Source organism: Micromys minutus (assembly GCF_963924665.1).
Source record: "Micromys minutus genome assembly, chromosome: 18".
Lineage (NCBI taxonomy): Eukaryota > Metazoa > Chordata > Mammalia > Rodentia > Muridae > Micromys > Micromys minutus.
The window spans coordinates 16,941,242-16,958,586 of NC_137953.1; the positions used below are offsets into that span (position 1 = coordinate 16,941,242).

Genomic DNA, 17,345 nt, shown 5'->3' on the forward strand with positions numbered 1-17,345 from the left:
CTGATTCAGGATACATAAACCAGACAAACCCTTTCCTTCCCAAGTGGCCATGAAACCCTATCTAAAACAGTAACTCTACATTGTGGAGTTGTTACTCAGAATATAAACATCTATCACTACGATCCAGGTCTCTAATATACAACTGCAATCAAGCAGGGAAGCTGAATGCAGTTCCTATTTCCAACCATAACACCCACAGAAGACAATCACTGATGAAACATTCTAGGTAGACTCGGCAATGAGGCAATATGACACGAGCTTGTCTGAGTCAGAACGAATGACATGAATATTTTTTTGAATACCAGAAGACACTTTCAAGACTCGGATAAAATGCCTTTTTTTTAAAAAAAAAAATAAGGCTAAGCATAGCATGAAGTATAGTTTTTGAGGAATACATACTCTACTTGTACTATGCTATACACATTTTAAACTGCAAATAGCAGCCTTAAATGGGGCACTATAATACTACGTTTCATCGGAATCGGCTTAACTTGTGCATCCTACTAACCCACAGCTTCCATTCAGATGAGAAGTGCTGGGGCTTTCAGCATAGCCAGCTGATGACCGTGAATACCATTTCATCCTAAAATCCAGTTGAATCATAGGTACGATGGTGATTCTTGGTTGTCAACTTCACTACATCTGGAATTATCTAAAATTCAAAAACAGAGGGCACGCCAGTCAAGAGTCTTTTTTTTTTTTTTTTTTAATTTGCCTAATTTGAAATAGGAAGAGCCACTTCTAGTCCAGATCCAGAGGTAGCAAGACTCATTGTTTTAATCTGGATTTTGAGGTGGCAAGACTCACACTTTTAATGTAGGTGGGGAAGACACACCTTTAGTCTGGGCCACACCTGGTGTTGGAAGCTTATACAGGGTAAAAAGGAAGTGTTTGCTTATTGCCTGCTTGTCCCTTCACTGCCACCAGAGCCTACTTCGTTGGGATTCCAGCACATACAGAAGACCAGCTGACACATCTAGTCTCATGAACTGAATAATTTCTAGATCCTTGGACTTTCTAACAATAGCCAGCCATTGTTAGATTAGTTGGACTATAGACTGCCTGCAAGTCAACCTAATAAATCCCCTTTGTATATATGTGTATGTGAGTGTATATAGTGTGTATGTGTGTGTGTGTATATATATATATATATATATATAATGTGTTTGTGTGTGTACATATATAATCATTTTATATGTTCCACTAGTCTAAAGAACCCTGACTAATAAAATGGATATACCAATTAGATGAGGTGTTTATAAAGGACCAGAAATTGTTCAGGGCTTGGATTTTTTTGGAGGTGATGTTAAAGGTGAGTTTTCTGAGAATTCATGCACAGGACTGTAGGATCATGAAGTGTTGATTAATTCTCAGATTATTTTCAACAAGTCCTGAATGTAGGAATTGTTGAGGACACCAAGCTGATGAAGTCAGTCTCTGCTGTCACATGACCCTCTATGCCAGCTTGCATCCTTCCAGAGGACTTCTAAGAAATGTCTAATGGGTAGAAGCCCAGAGTTCTAGGGAACGCAGTTTATTAGTCTCCAAGTGATGACTCGGATCAGTTTGTGTAATGTTGGTTTTATTAAAAATGTTTTACTGCCAGTTACCTGTCTTGGAACAAAATACCTGATGGAGGTGACTGAAGGGTTTATTCCTCCGTCCAGTCAGTCTATCATGGGAAGGCTTGACAGCCAGAGCTGGACGTGGCTGGTCACATGGTGTCCTCAGTCAGGAGTGAACCAAAAATGTCCATGTGAAAAGTTTCACATGCAGTAGAGACCCAGAGCCCATGGACTGGCTTTATCTATAATAGTGGGTCTTCCCATCTTAGCTAACCTAATCTAGATAATCTATTGCTAAATGTCCAAAGGCTTGTTTTAGTGATAATTCTAGATCCCCGTTAAGGGGACAATCACTGTTAACCATCACAATTGAAGCCTAAACTTCAGTGTTGGAATTTTGTCCTTGTCGCTGTTTTGCAGCAGATCAAATTTTGGGCCTGGGCCTGGGCTTGGAACATGCCAGGCAACTGCTCTACCACTGAGCTAGAACCCCAAGGCCCAATGTTGAGGAATTCACATTCTTATTCTGTCTCTGTCTTTTCCTCCCTCCCTCCCCTCCCCTCCCCCCTTTTTTGGGGGTCGTGCTCTAACTGCATGTACACTTGCATGGCAGAAGAGGGCATCGGATCTCATTACAGATGGTTGTGAGCCACATTGTAGTTGTTGAGAATTGAACTCAGGACCTCTGGAATGACAGTCAGTGTACTTAACTGCTAAGCCATCTGCCCAGCCCCCAGGAATCCTTTAACAAGAATAGCCCATGTAAAGATTTAAGGCATAAGTAGGAGGTACACAAGCACACTGACACGTGTTCTTTTACTCAAATATTGTCTCTTGGGGACATAGCCTTTAGGGATTGAATACAAACTTTCGTCTCCATTAAGTGAACTAGAAAAACCAACCTATCAATTTCCCATTAAGTTAAGATTAAGAGAATTGGAAAACATTTTGTCCACAAGAATAAAAACTTAAGTATGCAAAACTCACATTTACCTCTGCATGATTTGCTTCTCTAACTGCCCAGGGTACTGATAGGAATGCAAACATACGGGTGGCAATTTCACCACTCTTGGTGATGAGTTATGGTTCAGGAGCTTTTGTATTTACTGAATAAGCTCATAAAGCAAAGGGAGTCTTAAACTATCCAGTAAGAGCTAACACTAAAGGCTGTTTTTAATTTGTAACTTCTGCTTACAGTTAGAAAGATTTGCCTTCCACCTACAAGTTGCTATTATCTCAAAGGTGAAATTTTAGCGCATGGCTAAAACGTACTTTAGTTACAGCTTCATGATTCGGCATCAGTAATTCAGAGTGAGCTCATAGGCAATAGAAGGCAGTGCCATACTTTTTTGCCTGTGATGGGAAGCTTAGGGAACATCATGAGCACCTCGAATTTAGACTGGCTCCCCTGAATATCACAGAATTTGTCTCTTAGCTCTTTATCAGAAGAAACCTTCTTCAGGAAAGATTTTTAATAGACCTGTGATCACCAGCTCCCCACAGAAATTTCACCAGTTGTGTGTGTGTGTGAGCGTGTGTGTGTAGAAAAGATTCCAACTTGGTACTGTGCCATCACTACACTCAAATGTGCTGGGTTCCCCCCCTCTCCCCCAGAGTTTCAAATTCTCACAACCAACCAACACCAAATCAAACCAGCCATCAGGGCACCAAAAGAGTACTACTGGGGATAAGCAGCTTCACCTGAAACTTGCCTATAAACATTTCAGAAGCCAGCTTTGCCTAGTCCGTCTGGACACTTAAAATATGCTTACTAATAACGGCTAGACTGGAGTGCATTAACCCCTGGAAATAAATTTTAAAAAGCAGCCCCTTAACACAAAAGAACATGAAACGACAATCAAAAGATGTCCACAACCACAAAAACAATGGGCAGGCTGTTTCGGTCAGAGCTGAGGACACTTGAACCACTGCAAAGCCCTCCCGCAGCAGATGGCTTCACAAACTACCTAGAGCTGGCTCAGGACCCCACCAACCGGCTCTGCCACACCACCTTCCTCCCAGGGGCTCCCTCCCGCGTAGCTCCGCCCCCTTCCGCTCAACTCTGCCTGGCTCGGCGGAGCTCGGGGCTGAGTGTCAAAGTCTGCTCATTTGCATGAACCAATGGCCTCGCTGCATGCAAATGAGGACGGACGTGGTTGGCTGAGGGCTAGCCCCATATCTGGGGAATCGGGCCCTTTGTCCTCCAGTGGCCCCGAGGCAGCCGTGCGGTGTCCCCGGCGAGGATAGGCGAGAAGCCTGCGGCGGAGACCGGAGGGTGGGAGCGAGCGCAGAGCCGGCGCCGCGCACTGTGGGGGCCAGGAGCAGCCCGCGCGCCGCGTGAGGGACTCGCACTTGCAATATGACTTTGGAGGAATTCTCGGCCGCAGAGCTGAAGACCGAAAGGTAAGTATGCCCGCGGACTCGGTGGCCGCCATCCCCTCTCGCCTGGCGGCCGGGGACCCGGCTGACCCGCTCTCGCCCTGCCCGTCCGCAGGATGGACACGGTGGGCGATGCCCTGGAGGAAGTGCTCAGCAAGGCTCGGAGTCAGCGCACCATCACCGTTGGCGTGTACGAGGCTGCCAAGCTGCTCAACGTGTAAGTGGTCCCGGTCGCCCGCGACCCCCGCCCGCCCACCTACCTCTCCCCGGAGCCTGTGCACTCACCGCTGCCCCGTTGCCCGCAGAGATCCAGACAACGTGGTACTGTGCCTACTGGCCGCGGACGAAGACGATGACCGGGACGTGGCTCTGCAGATCCATTTCACCCTCATTCGTGCGTTCTGCTGCGAGAACGACATCAACATCCTCCGGGTCAGCAACCCGGGTCGGCTGGCGGAGCTGCTGCTACTGGAGAACGACGCGGGCCCGGAGAGCGGGGGCGCCGCGCAGACCCCGGACTTGCACTGTGTGCTGGTGACGGTAAGAGACCCGGGGCTGCAGCCCAGAATCTGCCGGGGTGGACCTTGTCCGAGTTGGACGCTGATCTCGCGGGGGTTCTGATACCGTGAGGAGCTTGTCCAAGCTCGTGGGTGGCCTCCAGCGGCGGAAGATATCTCTGTGAGTCAGCAGGCTGCCCAGCTTACCCCTGCCTACCTCTGCACTACCTCGAGTGACTAATTCTTTGGAGCAGAACAGATTAGATAAAGCCACATAAATTCCCGGCTCCCCCTTCGTTAAGAAGTCAGCTTCATTCTTCATTTGCTGTCAAAGCTAAAGATAGAAGTGGTGTAGGGGACAGACCGTAGTAATTCCCTGGACGTAGATAACTCTGTGAAGTGGTACGGAGTGGAATTCTTTTCCAAGCTGCTCTCGAGTTTGTTTAAACGAGCCCTCTCCACCGTCCTCCCCGCCGCTTAAAAATGTGTGCTGGGTGGATAGTGTTTCCAGAAAGAAACGTGCTGGCTTGGTCTGCTGGTGTTTTTGTTTTTGTACTTTCTTCTCTCTTTTGACTTGTGTGGGAAAGTGGCAGCCTAATTGCTTGAGCTGCCAGCGAAAAGTGCTATTCATCCCCCAGGAAAGATAAGCGTTCAGCTAGCTGCCTGCCCTGCAGCTCCCACTAGGCACACAGCCTGAGAATGTTTTTTTCAGAAGTATTTTACTTAGGACCCCACCAGTGCTTGGAAGGGCTGCCTTAAGAGTGCTAACCTCCTGCCGGATGGAGCAGTTCATATGCAAAATCTCCTGCAGCTCAGTGTACCTGACAGGTGTTGAGACTTTGCCAAATGCCATTTAACAGAACGTTTGGGTTTGGGCTCTTTCAGAAGTAGTACAATTAGGTAGGAGCCCGACGCTGATCGTCTTACGAGGGAAGTAATTTGTCTAAATCTGTTCTCAGAACCCACATTCGTCACAATGGAAGGATCCGGCCTTAAGTCAACTAATTTGTTTTTGCCGGGAAAGCCGCTACATGGATCAGTGGGTGCCAGTGATTAACCTCCCCGAACGGTGATGGCTTCCGAATGGACAGAGCTGAACCAAATTGCACTGAAGTTTTGAAATACCTTTGTAGTTACTCAAGCAGTCACCCCCCCACGCTGATGCAAGGATTACAGAAACTGATGTCCAGGGGCCGAGTTCAACTACGGGCGGTCCAGGAGATGACTTTGCAGAGGGAGAGAGAGGGGAGACTGAAGAAGGAAGCTGTTTGGAAACAGAAATCCAAGCCAAAAGGGATAAAAACTACAAAGGACTGTGCAAGAAAGAAAACTACTAATTTCGGATGGCCGGGTGACATTAAGAGAAGCCAAATATTGCTTTGTTGAAACTTTAAATGTGTAGCAATAGTTTGGGTATTTTTCTGGTCTTTCTGCCTTCAAATAAAAGTGAAAAGGGTTTATCATATTTTCAAGCCACAGTTTAATTGTATTTTGATGAGATGTTAAATTCTCAGAAGTTTTATTATTATAAATCGTACTAAGTTATTTTATGACGTGAAAGGTTATTTATGATAAAGTTTTTGAAGCATATTATCTTAAAATAAACTGGTATAGTATCAGTGTGTCATTTCTCAATGTGTGGTTTGTGTTCTACAACACTGATTGTTATCAGACATCATTTTATTGAAGCTTTGCTTTATTTTGCACTAGGCAGGAAGGTGGGTGATTGTAGAGGGTTTGGGTAATGGAATAGGGAGTGTGGAAAAGATTCACCTTGCAAAGTCTGAATTCCAGTGGGTTATTTAAATGCTACAATTAATTGCATGCTATAATTAATTGGGAGCAGAGAGGAGGGCTATCAAAGCTGCTTGAAGATGAGTGAAGCTTTTATTGAGGGGGAAAATCATTTTCTTGGGGGCTTAAGAAATGAGCTTAATTTCTCTAGGTAGAGAGAAGGAAAGGATATTGCTAACGGCTACAAAAGTTTTTGCAAGGGCGCAGGCCTGCAAGATCAGAGCCTGCAGAGAGACCTGCAAGGGTGACTGTGCCTCTGGTGTAGGCAGATAAGTGAGGGTTGGAAAGGTGGGGGTTCTGCTCAGACGCTGACAGTTCCTACATCACCATTATGTATCTGAGCTTCCCTCTGTGAACTTGCCAGTCTGTAGAAGGAAGTGACATAGGGTTGTAGGTAACACAGGAGGTAAGGGGTAGTTAACAGGGCGGATGGCTGCACGGTTCCAGTGGTCAGGGACAGCGTAAGTTGGTGAGAACATTTTGTAGAACCATGACAAAGGGCAACTTTAGTCCTGTTCATAGCCTCTTCCCAGGGCAGCTTCAGCTGAGCATTTTCCACAACTGCTGTGAGGGGTCAGAGAAGAAGTGGCTGAAAAGAAGGAAGGAAAGAAAAAAAAAGACTTCAGTAGAAGAAGCCTTTCTACTGTCTGGTCAGAAAGCATCTGGTAATTAACTGTAGCAGGCCCATGTAGGCAGACCAAGGTGCATGCTGAAGAGTCTCCGCTGTTTGCAGCTTGGTCGCCCCCTGCCCCTAACCCCTGGAGTGGTCTCTGGAGCTCCTTGGGCACCTGTTTGCTAGCCTTGTGACCAGCAAGGAGAGCAGAAGAAACAACCATATCCTCGAGCTTCTGACCATCTTCTATGGATAGGCCTAAGAGCCTTCTGTTTTTCTGCTCTTCAGAATGTGGATTTCTAGGCCTTATTTAGTCTTTTGTTTTAAGCCAACGTGTAATCCCAAACAACTGGAATAGCAACACTTGACTTTTTATATTAGCAGGAGATTTGAGAGCAATGCCTTTCAAGAATAGACCTTTAGCCTTCCCACTAGAGGCTCGTTCGATCTGGGTCCACAACTGTTGCATTTCATGAAATAAGTTAAACCAAGTAGGACATGTGGAGAAAAACAGCTGTTTGCTGGAAAGAATGGATGGCAACCATTTCTCCACTAGGCCTCTCCATCTGATTCAGGTGTAAAGTGAGCAGGTTCAACAGGTTACCCAGCCTACAGAGATGTGTGTTACAGCTTTGTCATCTCTTGGAAGGATGAACTAGTTAATATCTGGTCCATAGATGTATCTGTACATTAGGTGATGAATTTCTGAATGATTAGAAATCATTATAAACCGGGGGCTGTAGCTTTAGTGATAAAGCATGTATGAGATCCTGCGGCATCTCTGGCTCTGGGAAAAAGAATTACTACCTGGTACGTGGTATTTGCTCAGATCATAGCTGGTAGGAAAAGGATGAAGAGAGTGGGGGGTGGGGATATGGCCTATCCTCAGATGGACAACAAGGAAAGACTGGACACACACTTTTCTAGACTTTCTAGAAATGTCCCAAAACAAGAATGAAGCAGTCAGAGATCACAACGACCCTATCCTACTCCACCATCACCTCTAATTTTTCTTTTTAAATTAAATCAAAACCCAAACAGGGAGATGTTGGGATTCTGTAAACCCCACCTCTCAGTTACCTAGCAACAGCCAGGTATACCCTACCCCTCAGTTGCCTGGCAATAGCCGGGTATGCTCTGCACCAGTTACCTGACACTATAAAAGGGGCTGCTTGCCCCTTCCTCTCTCTTTTGCTCTCTTCCTCCCCACCCCTCTTTCCCTTCCCTTCCCTCCTCTCTCTCTACATGCTTATGGCCAGCCTCTACTTCTCTCTGCCTCTACTGCCCCCTTAACCACCCCCCCATGACCTGAATAAACTCTATTCTGTACTATACTGTCATGTGGCTGGTCCCTTAGGAGGAAGGGAATTCCCAACATGGGCCTTCCAGAAGCATCTCCCTTGCCCCCAGGCCTCGCTGAACCTCCATGGGCCACATTTCCCCTACCCTCCCCACCCCTCCTCTCTTCATCCTTTTCCTAACATTGGTGCTGAAACCCGGGATGTTATCTTTTAACAACAATAGCAACAGGAAAATATTGAAGGCCTCACAGAGATTTGTTATTTACCATAAATATTAAATAAAAATGAGTTTGAGTCACTTAAACCCCGGTGCTTAGTAGCAGGATACAACCTTAAGACGACTCCATTTCTTGTTGAAAAGTTCAACAATACATGGAGTTTTGGTATTCTTTTGATTTTCGTTTTGCTGTTCTTTCATAACTTAAACACGAGGTAAAAAGAAATTTTGAGCCATTGGCTCAGTAGGATGCTTGTCATGCAAGACTGACAGCCTAAGTTTGGTCTCTGAAAACTATGGGAGAAGAGACTTTTGAGGAACTCTAACCACACAAGTGCATGACATGTGTACATACACCTTTACACACACACACACACACACACATACACACACACACATTAATAAAATTCATAAAAAGATAAATCTATGAAACAGTTAAGTATAAATAAAATATGCCTCTAACTTACGCTAATATTTAGCTAGTTGCTTTGGAGTTTGTTAAACAAGGATGGGGCAGGAGGATTACTTGGAGTTTAAGGCACTGGGCTGCCTAGTACCAACCCACCCTGCTATCTTCTTAAAAACACAAGAGCAAACACCCGGCTTCCTAACATGCAACAAGAACAAACGCTTGGCGTGCCTGCCTGAGATGCGCTGGGTACCGAAAACGTGGAAAAATACCTAGTTTTGCACAGGTGACTTCATCGCTCCTACTTTGTCTGATTAGTCAGGGTCTTCTTTCGGTAAGTTAAAGCTTTGTCATGAAAAGAGTCCATGATAGTAACCGTTTATAATAAACTATTTTCTAAGCTAAAAGGGACTTGAGGGAAAGAGCTCCTAACTAGACACTTGTACAGTGTGCTTTATGGCCTTGGTATAACCTTCAAGAGTGAAAAGATTTTATTCCTTGCCATACAGGAAAAGGTCTGTTTTCTTCAAGAATAAAGCTTGATGCTATTGCCACAACACCAAGACACAGTCCCCCAGACCAGACGCTGAATTTCCCTTTTCTTTTAAACAATGCGTGCATAAACATAAGGTCTTTGAAAAGGGGTGGTTATGAGACTACCGAGAGCTAGTTAGCGAGCGTTTACTGTGGTCATTAGATTTGGCTGACAAAGATACTTTGGCCTCAGGGAGCTCACAGTCCGGTGAAACAGAAAGCACATTGACTCGGCCTAAAGTACAGTCTCAGCCATAGAAGGCACAGAGCGCCATCGCTTAAGTTTGAAGGGGAGAAGGTTCCTGAGGGCATATAGAATAGAATGGAGAGAAAGCTGGTAAGTTTTTGGGTCAGAGTTAGCACAGCATTTTACAAACGCCATAAAAATGCTCGGCTGATGGATTGTCTACAGTTCTGCTGGATGTTGCAGAGACTAGAGGTGTAGCCTATGGGACCTCTTGGCACTGAAAACTTTAGAATTTGTAAGAAAGTCGAGCAAGTTTCCTAGAATAGATTTACTGAATGCTTACTGGGGACACAGTACTCTGCTAGGTCCCAGGGCTCTAAAAGCAGCAGTGATTTACCTTCAAGAATGTGCCTAGTTTGTTTGGGTTGTGTGTGTGTGTGTGTGTGTATCTACCCTGACACTGGGTGCCAAGTACTTAACCAACTACAATTCGCCAGCACTCACAGCATTCCCACGGAAGTGGGTTCTATTAACTGTCCTCATGCTGCAAAAGGAAAAGAGACTGGTTTGCCCAGTTAATAAGTGGCAAAGCCAGGACACATCCCGTCTACAGATGGAAGGTGATGAGGCAGGGAGGATGGAAGGCAGAAAGCCGTGATTCTGTTCAAAGGCAGGCTTTGACCCACTGGGTGATCTAAAGCCCTTTAAGAATAACTGGTAGAGGTGGGGTTGTGAGACTGCCCTTCCCTTTGGCGATCACCCTATTGGGACAATGGACCCCAAGGAACTGGAATTCCCCCAGGAGTCTCATGCTGAGAAGAAAAGGGCTGGCGCTGCCAGCCAGCAGGAAAGCTTTGTCACACAGTGCTGAATCCTTGCAGGACAGACCTGGAGGCAAGGAGCAGAGACAATGAATGATGTGTCAATGATGGAGAGGGCCACTCCTTGGCCCGGACTGCACATTTCTTGTCCTCAATTTAAATCTAAGCCCCACGCCAGGAATTCGAAAGAGGAGGTCATTAAACCTCCGATTTGTTCCTCTCCCCCACCCCCACCCCATGCAGATCTCTTTTCTCTGAATTTCACTATTGTCTCCAAATTCCTGTAGAGGCTATGTGGCTGAGTCCGGCTTGTTAGGACCAGCGCAACTTCAGGAACACTGGGGCTGTAGCTCAGTGGTAGAGTGCAAAGAAGAAAAAAAAAAGAACATCAATGCATATATAAACTATACATATATTTATGTAGCACAGCTGGGAGAAGAGATGGGATATTGTCACACTGTGAGAGAGCCTGGAAATGTTGCCAGGAACCTCAAAATCCCAGGAGGCCAGAAAGTGCAGCCAATTGAAATTTTGTTCACAAGGTATTTAGCAATTTTAAAAAAGTCCATAAAACACTTAAACATGGACCAACTTCTAGTGTTTCTTGAAAGTTTGTTTCAGATTACTACAGATTAGATACATTAGTTAAAACAAAGGCAACAATGCCTGGACATTAGGTTTCTAGAGGCACTCGATACTAATGGCTTCCTCTTTACCAGGGGAGTTCCACTTTATCACTAATCTATCTGTATACCAAATGCTCTCTGTAGCTCTTCTTCTCCCATTTGGGCTAACAGAACACTTCTGCTAAAAATCCAGGGTTAGTACCTGTAATTCCAGTGTTCTGGTGACTTTGGCAGAAGGATTGCTATATAGCCAGAAAAATATCCAGTGCCGAGTACAAGCTATGTGCCAGCCACTGAGCTAGCTAGAGCTTGCTTCTTAAGATTGATCTCATGTGGCTTCCGCAGAGACAGACAGCTTTCAGATCAGTGAGGTACCAAGGCAAGCTTGGCAAATAGCCCCAACCACACCCCTTTGCCTGTGCAGTGTGATGGTCAGAAAGCCTTCCAGGAAAGGGTGATGCCTGACCTGAGTCACACGTCTTAATTGGGATTCTGTTAGGAAGAAGGGTGGATCTGGCTCAGTGCTGTTTACCCAGGTTTAAGCATTAAGGGAGTAAAGACAGGTAAGCTAAAAGGCAGGGAGACACTGAGGATTTTGCATGCAGGCACAGCAGCATGGACTTTTCTCTGCAGACAGTGAGGTGACAGAATTACTATTATTTTTGTTGTTGTTGTTGTTTATTTATTGGCAGGCTTTTGGGAAAACAGTGAACTCAGTATTGTAGCCGAGGCTAGCCTTGAACTCCTGATCCTCCTCTCTCCCCTCACAAGTGTTAGGATTACAGGGAAATGCTTATCACACCAGGCTTGAAGATTTATAATATACATGCACCGCCTAGAAAAAGGTTTAAATCTAAATGTTTTCTGGTTCTTTCCTGTCAGATTCAGGGGCCTAGGCCCTAGCAAGCTAGATCTCACAAGAGGACTAGTTACTGTTCCTGACTGCCTCATTCCCTGCCCTGCATGTCACCATCCTGACACTCTACCCAACCTCAGGGTAGACAAGTCATGTACATGTCTTATCTTCTTGACCGTGGTTTGGGAGACGACGCATGTAACTTTTCAGCCAGAGATCTTCATAACACCTTTATTCGAGTGGAGAATTTCTTCTGGTGCTACACAGTGGATAGACACAGAAACTATGGCTGCCCTACTCTAGGGGCAGAGAAGAAGCTAGAAAGCAGAGCTCTGAGCCTAGACCTGAGGGTGAGGCCAGGGGTTTTCAGTGATGTGCTTGAGCCAATTTCATTTGCAGACGGAAGTCAGTTAACAATAGCATGCAACAACTGTGACATCCCCAAGTAAAACAAGACAAACTCCAGTGCCAGTTTAGCACAGAAATGGTTCCGAAAGCAAAGGAATCGGGGTGGGACTGAGATGTATCTGGGAGTCAAGTAGGTATAAGCTGGTAATCAGTTTGAGGAATGGGAGGGAATTCCTAAATGCCTCTTGGGCTTTCAGATCAATCAAATTAGGAGTGGCAGTGCTACCAACTGAACTTTGGGAGAAGGGAGATTTAGCCTTGGATTTATAGTTCAGGTCCTAATAGGAGTGTTTAAAATCACCCAGGAAGGGCTGCCAAGATGTATCAGGACTAAGAACACTGACTGCTCTTCCAGAGGGCCTGGGATCAGTTTCTAGCACCATGCAGCAGCTCACAACCATTTCAAGTTCCATTCGTAGGGGATCCGACACCGTCTTCTGGCCTCTATGGGCATTTTATACACTTCCAGCCAGGCAAAATTCTCACACACATAAAAATAAAAAGAAATAAAGCTTTAACGATAATGTCCAGTAGGACAGAGAAGGTGACACACCCCTATTGAAGAAGCTGAGCTAGGAGGGTCACCTGAGCCTGGAATACAGGGCTAAAGACCAACCATGGTTAACAGTGAAACAGAACAAAACCCAGACTGGTGTGGTGCAGAGCCATGATTCCAGCACAGCGTGGAAAGGCAGAGGTCACTGCCAGTTCTAGGTCACCTGAGCCACAAAACTGGGTTCTAGACTGGCTAGACCGCATCTCAAAAGCAAGCAAAGAAGCATAAGACAAAGACTCCCGGAACAAAGACAAAAGAACTTGGGGGGGGGGGGGTAGAACAAACCATTTAGCCTTCAGCATGAAGAGTTGGTGTGATCTCCCAAGAAAACCTGCCAAAGTCAGAGAAGCCTCTGGAGGGCGGGGAGGGTCACAAAACAGAAACCTGTGAGTGTGGGAGGAAAACAAGGGACAGAAACAAGAGGTGGAGGCACGGGGGGGAGGGGGGGGGCATCTGAGGTCACAGAGGACAGTGGCATCAGAGTGGTCACACTGAGATGCCCCACTGAACCAGAAACTGTCAGCAATTCCCTGAGGCAAATAAGACACCCACTGCCTCAAGGGCTTTCAAAACCACCTGCAGACATGCCAAATGCATACCCTTTACAAATCATGAAGATGCAAAGGAATGTATGGAAACTGTCTTTGAAAATCTATGATAATTCTTTGGAATGGCAACTGAAGCAATGAGCCAGGCTGTAAATTTTACAGCCTCAACCCTTCACAAAGCTGCAGCAAGTTTTACCTGTTTGATTTTTACTTAATTACAAATATAACCCATATAGGAACATCACCTTTTAAAGTAATTGTATCTGCATGATGTGCTGGTCTCTATTAAAAATATCTTACATGTTTTTCCTTTTTTAGGGGTAACTGCAGCAGGCTCTAATTTAGCCCTGATTTTGTTCTCTCAACCCTTGGTTAACTTATTATTATTTGGACTATATAGAAGGACTCCCATTAACATGCAAATTAGAAATATAAGGCTGGAAATATGTTTGATGACCTTCGTTGCCTTCCCAATGTAAGAGATCACTGCTTTGCTCAGGGCTCTGACTTTGCCCTATCCCTAGTAACTGGGTAACACTAACTGTTTTAGACCAAGATTTTCCTATTTATTCTTAAGGCTAATTTAGCATTGGCTAAGTTAGAGCTTTTAATTTCCTCAGTATAACCTGTATTTATAACTGCTGAGGCAATCTTTAATCCTGCCATAGTGGTGCTGCTACTTTCTAGCAACAATCTTACAGTTTGACAAAAAAACGGACCATATGTTCCAGTAGGAAAAGCCTGCATCTTCATTTTGGGTTAAAAATGTGTAGGTAGGTCCAATCCTGTGCTGCCTGGGGTGGCTCAAAAGAGGTCCCGAAAGAACTATTTTTCTGGGGAACGAACTGCATTGCTCTATAATATCGTTTCCGGGGCTCGGGGCTGGGGTCCCCTCTCCTGTTTCCCTGGGGGAGAGGATCCTCAAAACTATCTCTGTTAGACCTGCACTCACTAGCCCAATGTGTCCCTCTCTGGCACCTAGGACAAAGTCCGGGTTTCTCTTTATTACTAGATCTAGTCTTTCTATAAGGTCTTTTGGCAGCCTGACAAGCCGTGTTCGCATTCTCATAAGCCAGTTGTTTCACCAAAAGCATTCCAACATTAGCAGCTCCAAATACTCTCTCAGACATTTTAATCAACCTATCAACAAACTCTTGGAAAAGTTCGGGAAGCAAAACTTAACCTCCAAACAACCAAGTCTCTCCAAGATCAACACATCTTGCATCAGAGCGCATCAGCTTTATGCTACAAAAAGTTTGGCTGCCAGTTTCCTGCACACGAACACACTACAGTGCAGCTGCCAATACCTCAGGAGATACTGTCTTAAATCCTATCTTATCACATAAAATATAACTAAATTTAGAGGTATTTTAGGAACCTGTTTCCCTGGGTTGGCTTATGCCATGTGGTGTTGTCTAGAGTGACTTTAACCAAGTTTTAAACAAATTTTCTGTTACCAATATTGCAATTTTGAACCATACCCAATTACTTATAAGCAAATAATTTACCAAGACATGCAGAGCATATTTATACCTTTAAAAACCAGTCAACAGCAAACATGAAGTGACCACACATCTTATATACTTAAACTAGATAAAATTCTCACTTTTTTAGCTTTAATTTTAAGGAATGAGCACCTTGTCACCTTCTGAGGTCAGTAAACACAGAGATTTTTCTGGGAGAAGCAACGGAACAGCTCTAAGCAAAGAAGGTGCCGGCACCCTTATTTAGGAAGGGCCTAAAAATTGGCTTCCAGCAGGTCTCCAGCTGAGCTAAATTAGCTTCAGGTATAGGGCCCCAAATGCCTGCTTTCTATCTTTAATTTTACCCTTCTAGACACGAGTTAGAACTAAAGAGACGAACACTTAATGTTTTCTTTTGAACATGAAACACAAGAAAACACAAATTGACACATGTGGACAGACAGACAGCTTGGTGCACCAAGAGACAAACACACAAGAGAAGAGAACTACATGTGTCGAAGGGACCCTGATATTCTTCCTAAGGGACCCAGAACCTGAACCAGACATTTCTCCAGTGGGAGCCAGAGTCCGGATGTCTCCTAATTTTTCCGCTCCCCCTAGAAGAACTCTGGAACAGTTTACGTTCTTTTTCCTCCTCTTTTTGCCATACCATCCCAGAAAAGGGAGAGGACTGTTTCCTTGTTGATCTTGCCTTTCAAACACAAGGCACTGTAAAACATATACTTCTATGTCTTCCCCTCGTTCCGCAGCCTGTTTTAGTCCTGCCTGGAGAGGTGACAACCGAGTAACACTAGGATTTAAAGTTAGATTTCCCCTCATTCATGCTACTCTTTAGGGTCACTGTGGGAGGCAAAGTCTTTATTTTTGGCGCCACTATTGGCATGTCCTCATCGGAATCTGAACTTGAGCTACTCTCCCATTCTTGGAGGACTTCCTCAAGCTTCTCTACAAGCTGAGCGAGTTCCTTTTCTTTTATCTTCCTCTGCCTCTGAGATATCCATGCATGTTCCTTTGCAAAAAATACCTTAAGGGAATTCTGAGAAGGAGGCTGATCTTTGCTCTGGTGTTCTGTGGCCTCTTCCTCTGATTCGATTTCTTTTCTGCCTTATTTAAAATTTCGAAAATAGGGAGTGTGGATGGAACAATTTCATCTTTCTTATCACTATTTGCATCTCCTAATATTTTATTTAATTTCACAATATCATGTCTAGGGTCTAAAGTATCTCTAATCAAGGTCCAGAGGCTAAAAGCATCCACAGGAATTTTTTCAGGACCATGCGTTTTATAATACTCTTTTATCCCTTCTCCTACTTCTTCCCAAGTTTGCAAACTCACTGTTCCCTTCTCAGGGAACCAAGGACAAATTTCTTCTATAAAAATCAGAAACTGGATGAGCTGTTTCTGACTTATTTTCGCTCCTCTGCCTTTCAGCATATTATGCATATATATACAAAAAGCATCTTACTGCTTGTTGTCCCATTCTCAATGGGATTACTCACCGCTGATCCAAACTTCTCTTCTGCACGTGCTCCCCCACTCCCCCCAGTGTCCTTCACTGTATCCAGTGTGCCGGGTTCCACGTTGAGGGCGCCACTGTCTGAGACCAGCTCGAATGCTCAAGAGGTCCACCCGGAACCGGAGCGAGGATTGAAAGAAAAAGACATGTTAGTTAAAGCTGCAACATGATTTCAGCCTGACTTGAGGCCTAAGCCTCATGGCCGAAGCAAAGCCTTTGCTTCTTAATTTTCTTATATACCACTTTAATTGCATGCAGAAAGATTACATCGGTTCTAAGACAGCAGACAAGCAAGTTAACAATCAAAGATCCTGTAAACATCCTTCTGGAGGCCAGGTGTGAAGATCAGGGACAAAAGGTGATAAAAGAATCTGCCCAGTCCAGAGCTGTATTCTAGGAGCTTCAAATGCAAATGTACTTCCCCAGGTTATAGTCCTAAGTGAATTGCTCTGAACTCCAGATGCAAATGTGCTTAATTCTAGCCCTTAAGGGGCACAGCACAAAAGCCAGTTTCCTGCCTACAGTCAGTTTCAAGGTGTCCTGAAAACTTAATATTTCTCCGCCACCAGCTGACCAGAGGTGCCAAACGGCTCTCTACAACTTGTCCTTCAACAGATGCTTCCCCAAAGCTGCTGCCGGTTCCTCCAGACATAGTGACAGCTAACTCGGGCCTTTGCCAAGCTGGGGAGTAATTCATCTTTTCATTCTACTGCTCAGACAATTGTTTTCCCAAACAAACTCTGATGCAACTGACCTGCCTGGGGCAACGGGGGATGAAAAAACAATAGACACGTGTACAGAAATGATGGGGTTGGGTGGGCCTTGTGCTCAGATGGAGATGCCTGGAAACTCAGGGTGCTTATCAAATATCTATATAGCTGTTGGTTTGCTAATCTGGATAAGAGGTCTGTATAGAGGAGCAGTCTCAGACTGCAGTGGTTTGAAGGAGGAAGCTGTGGTTGGTACTTGCAGCATACACTATGGACATCCATACTGGAAGCAAGGGAAGGCCTGCCGTCTCCATTGGTTTGAGG

General features: G+C 45.0%; 1 protein-coding gene across 1 annotated transcript; it reads left to right on the forward strand.

Moving 5' to 3' along the window:
- Positions 1 to 3,785: 3,785 nt before the first annotated feature.
- On the forward strand, positions 3,786 to 6,063 carry GADD45A (growth arrest and DNA damage inducible alpha). The gene is made up of 4 exons (XM_080932580.1): positions 3,786 to 3,968; positions 4,060 to 4,161; positions 4,250 to 4,484; positions 5,401 to 6,063. Exons 1-4 carry the CDS (start codon positions 3,925 to 3,927, stop codon positions 5,512 to 5,514), a joined length of 495 nt encoding a protein of 164 aa, XP_080788706.1. The 5' UTR covers positions 3,786 to 3,924; the 3' UTR covers positions 5,515 to 6,063.
- Positions 6,064 to 17,345: the final 11,282 nt, after the last annotated feature.